This window comes from Fulmarus glacialis, unplaced genomic scaffold (genome assembly GCF_000690835.1).
Source record: "Fulmarus glacialis isolate BGI_N327 unplaced genomic scaffold, ASM69083v1 scaffold23408, whole genome shotgun sequence".
Classification (NCBI taxonomy): domain Eukaryota; kingdom Metazoa; phylum Chordata; class Aves; order Procellariiformes; family Procellariidae; genus Fulmarus; species Fulmarus glacialis.
In genome coordinates, this window is record NW_009230446.1 from 1 (window position 1) to 10,477 (window position 10,477).

The 10,477-nt window shown below is 39.0% G+C and overlaps 1 protein-coding gene across 1 annotated transcript in view; it reads left to right on the forward strand.

The window, feature by feature from the left end:
- Positions 1-308: 308 nt before the first annotated feature.
- Positions 309-10,477, forward strand: part of LOC104081474 (nebulin-like) — a gene marked incomplete at its 3' end in the record, with an annotated part of 37,146 nt that continues 26,977 nt past the window's right edge. The window contains exons 1-9 of the mRNA XM_009584234.1: positions 309-371; positions 568-708; positions 2,308-2,352; positions 4,848-5,051; positions 5,965-6,072; positions 7,543-7,647; positions 7,889-7,993; positions 8,097-8,201; positions 8,949-9,053. Of these exons, the coding sequence (XP_009582529.1) occupies positions 309-371; positions 568-708; positions 2,308-2,352; positions 4,848-5,051; positions 5,965-6,072; positions 7,543-7,647; positions 7,889-7,993; positions 8,097-8,201; positions 8,949-9,053 (981 nt within the window). The remainder of the gene's footprint in view (positions 372-567; positions 709-2,307; positions 2,353-4,847; positions 5,052-5,964; positions 6,073-7,542; positions 7,648-7,888; positions 7,994-8,096; positions 8,202-8,948; positions 9,054-10,477) is intronic.

Consider the following 10,477-nt stretch of genomic DNA (forward strand, 5'->3'; position numbering starts at 1 on the left):
GTCTGCGCAGCGGGTCTGGTCGGAGCTGACTCCGGCTCCCGGCCGCTGTGGGGAAAGGGAAGCTGCCAGCGGGGAAGCGAAGCCCACAGAGCGCTGCAGGCAGGGACGTTGCCCTTGTTGTATCTCCGGTGGGAGGTGTGTTCTGGTAAGGTCACTCGGTTGCACTGCAGGTTGCTGAAGGAAGAGGTGAGCAGGCTTTGCACCTGGAAGGTGAAGAAGAGGTTGACAGCACCTTCATGAAGAGCAAGAGGCAGAGCCACACATGGCAAGGAAGGAGTGCCAGTTGGAGACCCTGGTTAAATAGGGTGATGGAGGGTGGCCGTCAGGGTGGAGAAGGCAGGAAGATCATGGTTTCCGGCAACAGGAGGAAGGTTCGTGCTCCACTTGCAGATCTGTCACTTCAGAGCAGATGTAGTGCCCTGGGAACTTCTTTAGGCAGCTGGTGAAAACCTCACAGGCACAACCTTTGTGCTTGTGGATGGCTTTAACCACCCCAGTATCTGCTGGCTGGGCACAAGCAACCTAGGAGATTTCTGGAGAGCATTAAAGATAAATTTCTTGATGCAGTTGATTGATGAACTAACTAGGAGAGATGCTCTGCTGGACATGCTACTCTCAAACAAGAAAGAACTGGTGGAAGATACAAAGGTCAAGGGCAGCAGTGGCTGCAGAGACCACGAGACTGTGGAGTTGAAGATTCAGAAAGGAGTGAGCAAGATAAATGGAATTACAATCCCGGACTTCAGAAGAGCAGATTTGGGCCTGTTCAGGGACCTGCTTGGGAAGATCCCATGGAAACAGCAAAGGGGGAGGCGAGCTAGGTGATCTTCAAAAACAATTTTCTCAGAGCACAAGAATGGTTCAGTCCAATGTGCAGGAGTCAAACATAGCAGAAGGCTGGTATGGTTGAACAGGGAGCTCCTGACTGAGCTCAAACACAAAAAAAGAAGTGTACTGAGGGTGGAAGCAGGAACAGGCCACTTAGGAGGAACATAAAGACATGAGACATTATAAACTCCATTCCTACGTGCATAGGCAAAGTTCAGCTGGAGTTGAAGCCAGCTGAAGAACAGTAAGAAAGGTTGCTGCAAGTGCCATCAGCGGCAAAAGCAAAGCTAAGAGAGTGTGGGACCGTAGTTCAGTGGGCAGGGAAGCTAGTGACAAGGAACAGGCAAAATGCTGAGGTACTTGAAGCCTTTTTTGCCTCAGATTTGATAAGGCTTGTCCCATGGTCTTCCACATCTCTGAGCTTCCTAGCAGAGATGTGGGAGCGAAGTGGTAGCCACAGCAGAGGAAGACAGAGTTAGAGATGACTTAACCCACTGGGGTGTACATAGTTCCGAGGAACAGAAGGGATAGATCAAGGGGTGCTGAGGGAATGGCTGACATTGCAAGGCTGCTGTCATCTTTGAAAGCTCATAGTGATGCAAGGGTGTTCCTGGCGACTGGAAAAAGACAGGTGTCATACCCATCTTCAAGAAAGGCAAGAAAGAAGATCCAGAGAACTACAGGCTGGTCAACCTCACTTCAGTCCTTGGGAAGGCTATGGAGCAAATCCTTTTAGAAGCTATTTCTAAACACATGAAAGACATGAAGGTCATGGGGAGCAGTGAGCATTGATTTATCAAGGGCAAATCATGGCTGACCAAACTCACTGCTTTTTATAATGAGTTCACTGCTGCTATGGACAAGGGGAGACCAGAGAATGTTGCATACCTTGACTGCTTTAGGAAGACCTCTGAAACAGTCTCCCATAGTCTTCTTATCACCAAATTTATAGATGCGGGATGGATAAGTGGGCTATAAAGTGGGTGGAAAATTGACTGGTCTGCGGAGCTCAGAACTGTGATCAGTGGTACAAAGTCTAGCTGGCAGCCAGTGATTATTGGTGTCCTTCAAGGATCTGGAGGTAGGAACAACTCTGAGGGCAGCCTTAGAGAGAGAAACCTACTACAGTCCTCTCAGCCTATTACCAAACACTTGGAAAATCCTGGTTTTTTGGATGCTGATTCTTTCTTTTAGTGTGGTCATCATTGTCTTCCCTCTTGTGGGTAAAATCAGATAATGATCCTTCATTAATTACTTGGGAGGATGATTAATTGAGGAATGTATGGAAAACATCCAATCATTAATGCAAAAAATGAACAGATGTTCAGAATTACCAAGGATGCAAATGTGACTGCATAGGTACTTATGAACTACAGTCCTGTTTCTCCAGAGTGTGTTTTTAAAACAGCTTAACAGAAACTACAATTTGCTGTTCTGTATGATCTGGCCTAACATTTTTTTTTTTCTCTTTTTTAATAGTACTACATTGAAGAGACAATTATTGAAGAGGGTGAACCACATGAGGTAAAGGTCCCTGTGATGTTGCATGTGGTGTATATATGCATGTAATTAATGCATAATGCTAAATTAGTGGTCTTTTGTATTCTGAGGACTAATTTTTCATATTAAACACACAAGTATCAGTGAACAGTTGCTTCTTAATACTTTATTTCCTCTGCAAGACCCTGTTGTGGGGTGATCTAGAGGACTTCTAGCTTGTTCTGAGTATCCTATCTGCAGGTCTTTGATTTCCATTAGAAGGAGTTGTGGATGTGTCCATCAGAAAGGGACTGCGCTAATTTCTGTCCTGTCCTGTGTGTTGCTGATAGTCTTCCATTTGCTCCTGCCCAGTAGGTGTTTGCACAGGAGCTGATAAAATGAAGCAACAGGTTACGTTAATAACAAGAAACACAGGCAGGAAGATTACTTGGGTAACATATTGACAAAATCCAATCATTAGTGTTAAAGATGTACAGAATTATCAAGGGTGTGAATGTGACTAGATATGTCCATATGAACAACAGGCACATACATGCATTATACTTAACCTTGTTATGAAAAGAAATATAAAAAGATTCTGCCTGAAACCAGTTTACATGTATCAGTTCAGTCTTTTCCTTTCACCTTGTGCAATTTCACTGAAAAGTGGTGGTTTGCAGATTTTTTTCATGACACTGGTAAGAAATATTACCATAATTTGAAATTCTACTTATAATATAGTTATAACCCAACTCTCTGCTATGTTACCATGAAATGTTCTTTATGGCATAGGTTTATGCGGAAACAAAAGCTTAATGTTTCACTTTGTGAGTGTGTTTCCTTCCAAACAAAGGGTCTGTTTCCAAAGTCTTACTATATTTTTAGTTTAATAAAATACGATTTGATTAATACTGTTTGGGGAAGTAATCCATAACTACACTTTTGAAGAAAGACTGCCATCTTATTATTTTTAAGATTAGGTGTTCTAAAATCTGTAGCCAGACTTAAAGGGCTCCCGGATTTAAAGGGAGCAATAGCATGACTGATTATTTCTGTGTCTGATTTGCATCAGTTTTTGAAAACAGTATTGTGGAATGAAGAATTACATATGAGTACGAATGTCTTTCTAGCTAATGTGATTAGACCCTTTTCCCATCAGCTGTAAATGTAGTCTAATGCATTAGAGTCATGTGGTCCTATGAGTTATCATATGAAAGTAAAAGCATTTTTTTGTACAAAATGCTATATTTTCAGAATCAAGCCTTTCCAAGTTTTAGAAATATATTACAACTTTTTATAAAAGCACATAGCTTCACTGTTCTATTATAAAGCTAACAGCGGGTAGTGCTGTTCGCAGTGTCCACCTAGACAGGTTTCAAACTCTCCAGTGCTTTCAGTACTAGAACTTAGATGAACACTTGTATGTTTGAAAAGAGTTGTAAGAGAGAAGCTTGTGGCGGTGCTGAAGTAACTAATAACATCTTGGGACAGCATTAGGGAAATGCAATTAATGTTCACATAGTAAACTGTAATTTAAATTTTGTATACTTCTCAATTTAATGTTTAATGCTTGGTGTATTTTTTAGTCTGTCTCATACTAATGCAAATAGCTATCAGAAATCTGAGCTTCATGCATTCCCTTTTGAAGGCGCCTTTTTTTTAGAGCTAACTGATATGAAATAAAACTTGACACTTACTCAGGTGATTTTGGAGCACATTTTTAAGTTGTAATAATTATTTTTAAATGCTTTTAATTAGAATCTTAGTATTAAAATCACTGCTTACAGCATGAATATGTTGATAAACAAGTACATAAACCATTTAAATTAATTAAGGGCTTATTTCCAATGGATGCTTGATCAATTGATTATGTAAGTATCTCAGCTATGTCTCTGCTGTGATTGTCATCTGGCTATAAGAAAATGTAGTTTAGTAGAAAAGGTGGATTCGAGGTATTTGTTCAGTCAGCTGGTGCATCTTGTACTTAGTACAAGATCCCAAAGACTTGGTCTTGTCTGTCTGCTGTGTCTGTTCCTTTCCTTTTGCAAGAAGAAGATAATCTTTTTGAATGACTGTATGTACCTTTGAGCTGCTTTCACAACTTCCAGTGACATGATTAGGAGCCCTGGCTGTATGACATGTGTCTTCAACACAACTTCAGCACTGAGAACACTTCTACACTTTGGTTTTAGTAGCCGGTGGTCCCACCTGAGAACTCCCCTGATGCCAGTGGATGCATATAGAACAGAGGCAACAGGAGCCCCACTCACCCAGCTCCTCTGGGGAATAATTACATGAGCTTGATACAGAAATCAGCCAGTCAGTTAATTCCTTGTGGGTTTTTTTTTTAGGTTGGGTGATGTATAGTAGGCATACTGGGTAATCCCAGTAGGAGAAGTGTCACTGGTTTTCTGTCTTGCAGGTGGTTCCAGGATAAGAACTGAGCATCCTTTTACTAGATAGGGGAGGTGAAAAATGTGTTTCATAAAATGATGATTTATAGTTATAAAGCAAGTAATTATTTTTTTCTTTATTCCCAGGTGGTCACTGAGATCACTGAGACCATTAGCACAGACTTCACAGGTCCTAGAACTACCACCTATACTGTTGAGCGTGAAAAACCTTCTGTTGAGGATGCAGCACCTCCAGTCAGAAAGAAGACAATACGGACAAAAGTGGATCCATCTAAGTTTTTGACACCTTATCTGCAACATAGTAATAAAATGAAGGACCTATTCAGTGAGGTAAATTGTCCCATGTCTTTTATTTCTTGAGGAACACCAACTTTAAAAATATTTAATAGGTATTATTGCAAACTTTCATACTACTATTTTGTCTCCTATACTTCATTTCATGATGTGTATTAGTGTTATTTGCTTCTTTGAATTAGCCAATTTCTTGCCCATTTCCTGCTTAAGTGCATTAGGTAATCATTAGGCACAAAAAGTGGCTTGAGGCAGATGGCTGAAGATTGTCAGAGATGTCAGTTAATAGGACTCCTGCACTATCTGACTTGGATGTCCGAGTGAAGGAAGATAACGGGGACTAATGTCTATTAAATAGCAAACCTCAATATTTTTTATAGTAATATATTTCTCTATCCCTCTATATATATAAAAAAAAAATCCTTGTGCACAATATATAGGAACAAGCACCAACCTAAATTCCTGGTACGAGATATCAAAGTCCAGTGGACCAATACTGTACGATGTTGTGAAAAGTGGAAAACAATTGCTCTGCACTGATGCAGATAGTATCAGATCCCTCTTCCTAAATTTTAATGTATATTACCTACCAGCATTCACTGTTTAAAGGTTATATGATATCATAGTTCTAGGACTGCTACCCTCATCCGTATATTTTCCTTATCTTTGGTCACTGAAACAAATAACTGTAAATTTATCAATATCAAGCTGCTAAGGAGAATATAATCAATTAGAGGTGATCTAAAACAGGCTAAAGCTAGAAATGGAATTTTTCTGCTGTGTCAGATGGAAGACAGTAATTTTATTGGTTAAAATAAGAATAACTCTGCAAATGTAATAATCTGCCCAAAATTCCTATACTAACCAGATAAATAAATCAATAATTGCTGCATACATTTCTGCCAAAGCTTTAGGATATGTCTTAATTATATTTGTCGTTATTTTCTTTCAGAACAAGTACAAAGAAAAATATAGAAAAGAAAAAGGAAAGCCATATGCTTCCACAGTTGATACCCCAGAAATTCGGAGAATCAAGAAAGTGCAAGACCAGCTCAGTGAGGTAGAATTGTTGTAACAAAAAATATTTACTGAGTGGTAAAGAAGCAAACTGAGTCACAATTTTAAATTGGATAAGAAGTGATAATTTTTTGATGATATTGTGACAAGGCAATTTGAACGTTTAGCAGAAATTTTATCAGATTATGAGAGCGAGGAGTACAGAGTATACGCCAATTTGAGTTCTGTGATGTAGGTTGGAATTTAGGCTTTTCAGAAAGGGAGATGTGATGGTTCCTTTTTAGCTGAACAGTAGTTCTGTTTCATTGTGCCTGAAGAGGTTTGAAAATTTCTGATCAGAACTTACAGGCACGGGAGATGATGGCGATGCCCATATCATTGAATTTGAAGATTCCACACACTATGTCTGCGGTCAGGACAATGATGTGCCTGATGAATTTTTGTTGAGGGTAAGTTGTGCACTGGATATTATAACCCAGTGCACAACTAGATAACCCTAGAATTTTGTTTTTAAAATGTGTTTAAACATTTTTGTTTTCATAAAGCAACTGAAAGTCAGTTTCCTAAAGAGATACTGGAAAAATGATGCTTAGATTCTCCAAGTGTTGCAAAATGAACTTCTGTACATCTTGTAATTTACAATGGAATTTTCCAAGATGTGTTGTCCCCTCTGTGTGAATCCTACTCTTGGTGATCTGCCTTTAAAAGCTAGACCAAGTACAATTGCCCCACTGATGCAGTGCCTATAGTTCTGGAAGCTAGCTCATCCTCCCCTCTTTCTTTTAAGCAATGCTAGTCTACCTTTCAACAATACACCTCACAGTTTGGGAAACTGAAATCCACCTGGGAAGACTTTTTAATTCTTCATACAGTAAATAGGGAGAGTTGAGTCCTTAGGAATGGGAACCCCTACAGCTGAAAGGGTAGTCACCTAGTTTAACCAGTATTCAGGAAAAGAGTGTGCATTAAATTCTGCTCCACTCCTGACTTAGGATATATTGAGGAATGTGATGCAGCAATCCATGCGCTAATGCTGACTGAACCTGCTGTCAAGCTGGGAGTGATGTAACTGCATTAGGATGATTTTTGTGCCCAAGCTGCTGGTTTGCCATGGTAATGTGGCTGTATTGTCTTTGGCACTACAGCTAGTGTTTACATGGTAATGGACTGTGAAATTGAGATGTACTGCATAGCATGAGGCTCTCTCTATCTCATTATACAGGGTGGAAGTACACTTAGAAAGAACTCCGTGATTACAGAAGGGTACTACCTCTAACTTGGATTCACAGCTCTTGAAACTGTCTCAAAGCTGCACTTCTTTCTCAGTTAATTCACAAAATCCGTTTGCTTCCATAGGCTTCATTTCTAAGGAACAACTAGTCCTAAATGCGTTACTGAATTCAGATTTTGGGTGTTTACAGTATTAAGTGTAAAAATGTCAATATTCTGCTTTTAAAAAAAACTGTCGGTTTTTGCAGTGGGAATACATGTGTTTTGTTGTGCATTGATCTAGGTTAAATACCGCATGGCTGGTGAAGTTGCTAGAACTATTTGCCACGTTGATGAAAAGGCCAAGGATATAGAACATGCAAAGAAGGTGTCACAGCAAGTGAGCAAGGTGAGCAAGTTCCGACTTTCTGGAAGGGTTGTGAACATTAGTGGATCATGAGGTTACTGATATGAACGACGTTTTGAGCTCAAGGCACTAAAGCAATGTTTATAGAACAGTTTCCAACTGATGTCATCAAATGTCACTGGTTTGAGACTTTCACCTTGAAAAAAATCTTTAGAGCAGTTAGTTTATTCACAAATGTAAATATTTTTCTAACAATAAACAACCTGCTGATCTTTCTTTCCAGGTGTTATATAAACAGAACTGGGAGGAGACTAAGGACAAGTACCTGCTTCCCCCTGATGCTCCAGAGCTTGTGAATGCAATAAAAAACACAGCAATGTTCAGTAAGGTAAGAAAAAAAAAATCACAGGTCTAGGCAGCTGAAGTGCAAGAAGCATTCCAAGTCGGAGATCAATTCATAATGAGTATTCTGGCATTCTTCTGTTTTTAAGAAACTCTATACCGAAGACTGGGAAGGAGACAAAACGTTATTCTACCCATACAGTGACAGTCCAGAGCTCAGAAGGGTGGCGCAGGCTCAAAAGACTCTGAGTGATGTAAGTAGCAAAGCCTGACTGACGGTTGGGTCACTGTTACGTGTAACTTGATAGTCTTTGTGGTGGACTTTGACTAGCTATGAAAACTTCATAATAGAACAGAAAATAAAAATGCATAGGTGTGCACTGATAGCTCTGATAGTAGTGCTATTTCAGTAGGAAAGTGTGTACTCTATATAGAGTATAAATCTGTTGGCAATTTGATGCTAGATTATGAATGAATGAAATAATTAATTTATTAAAGATCTTCTGAGGTAATCAGTAAGAAGACCTCGAGTATCTCTCAAAATGTGTGGAGAAACTCTCAGGGTTGTCTGTAAGCCCAGCGTGCTGTTGTGGGTCTACAAATCTGTCTCTCTAAAACAGTGATAAGAAAAGTCTGGAATTCGTGAGGCTGTGCGATTTGCTGATACTTAGATACAGAGAACTCTTCAATCAAGGATTTCAGGTCTCACGTAAAGATTTCACTGAATTTTGCTGATGTCCAGAAGTTCACTAGTCCATGTTTATCAGGTGCGACAGTGTAATATACTTGAAAACTTTCCCAGGGAACTGATTCTTTTTCACTGTCTCTTATCCAGAGGCTTCTCAGTAGTCCTCCAGAATACATTGATTGAAAGAGTTTATGCTGCAGGAGTGGTGGACAGAACTACTTTTGTTAATGGTGGTGTTAGCAGAGCTAAGAGTAAATGTTCAGATGCTTAAGTTGGTAGTTACTGTAAATGTTTACTTCTTTTATATTTTCAGATTGTCTACAAAAAAGGGCATGATGAACGAAAATCTAAATATACTTCTCTGCCAGATCCACCTGACGTGGAACAAGCCAAGAAAGTGACAAGGCAGCTGAGTGATGTGAGTAGAATGCCGTGCCCTTCTTTCTGTAGAAACCTCACTTTTGGAGTTAGAGAGGCAAAAAGATAGCTAAAGAAAGGGAAAGCAAAAGAAAAGACCAGAGCTCCTGTGAAAACCCCTGTGATTTTCAGTGGTGAAAATCAGTTCCTTTCTTCCTCAATGTCTCAGAAAATCCTGCCCAGTCTTATGTGAAAGGCTAAACTTTATTCTTGTTGGTGAGTTTAGTTTTCACAAAACATTTCGGCTTCTACCATAGACACATTACTTCCTATACTCCCTCTTTTTTTTGTCTCCTGCTTTACACTTTCTGTGTTTACAGGAGAAAATAGTGAACAACATCCATTTTGCTGTTCTCTTAAATGTAAACAATGACATGTAAATATATATCTGGTTTTGGAGTGAATTACTTGCTTACAAGGAGTAACCCCATTTTGCTGAAAAGTTGCCTAGGTCAACTGTGCAGGATACATTCTAAATGTTAATTTCAGTGTCAAACCATTGTGCACGTACATATCCCAAGCATTCTTAAGTTCATGGATACCAATCAATGGAAATGTCTGGCAATTTAGATAACCATTTCCTGATTTGCACAGTGAATTAACAAGTAACATTCAACATTAAATTCCATAACTGCGTGGCATAATTAACAAAGACTCTAGCACCAGTCCTTGTCAATGCGTTTCAGGTATACTTAGAATAAAACACAGCTGAGGAATGCAGGAGGTGAAATGAAATACAGGAAGACCAACTTTTGCTGAAGAAACTGAAACTAAGTCACATAATCTTGTAAGGCAGAAGTAGAATTTTAACTCAGTTCAGAATTTAGCTATTATGACGAGGACACGCATGATTTTATTGCTGTGTATTGAAAATTATCTACTGTTTAAGATTAGGGAGTTACAGTGTTCACTTATGGTTGCAAAGCCACTAAAAAGATTGTAGTGAACCCATTTGGAAGGTGAAAGAAGACAGTATTTAATGTAGAGAAGATTTCTAGCATCTTACTCTTCCATAGCTTAAAAGCTAAATTGTCATCAAGAAAATTTTTAGACATGTAAAAAGCAAGATCAGTATCATAATTCTTTGAAATGAATAAAATAATAAGCTATATATGTATCTCCAAAACAATAAAATGTAGAATTTTTTAAGGTTGTTTTTGGCATATATGTTCTATATCAATGTGGTAACAATTAAAAAGGCATTGGAGAAGTTTTATTTTTTGTGATAAGCAACGCAGCTGTGGCTGAAAATGCATTTGGAATACTGAGTCAAAATTCGGGAAGGTGTTTTGTTATTAGACAGACAGGAACTGTCTGTTCAAACAGTTGGTACTTGATTTTCATGTACTTAAGTATAGTCTAATGGAAATCACATATACCAGGCAATCCATATATTGAAAGAGTTTTCTTGTAACAAGTTTCAGC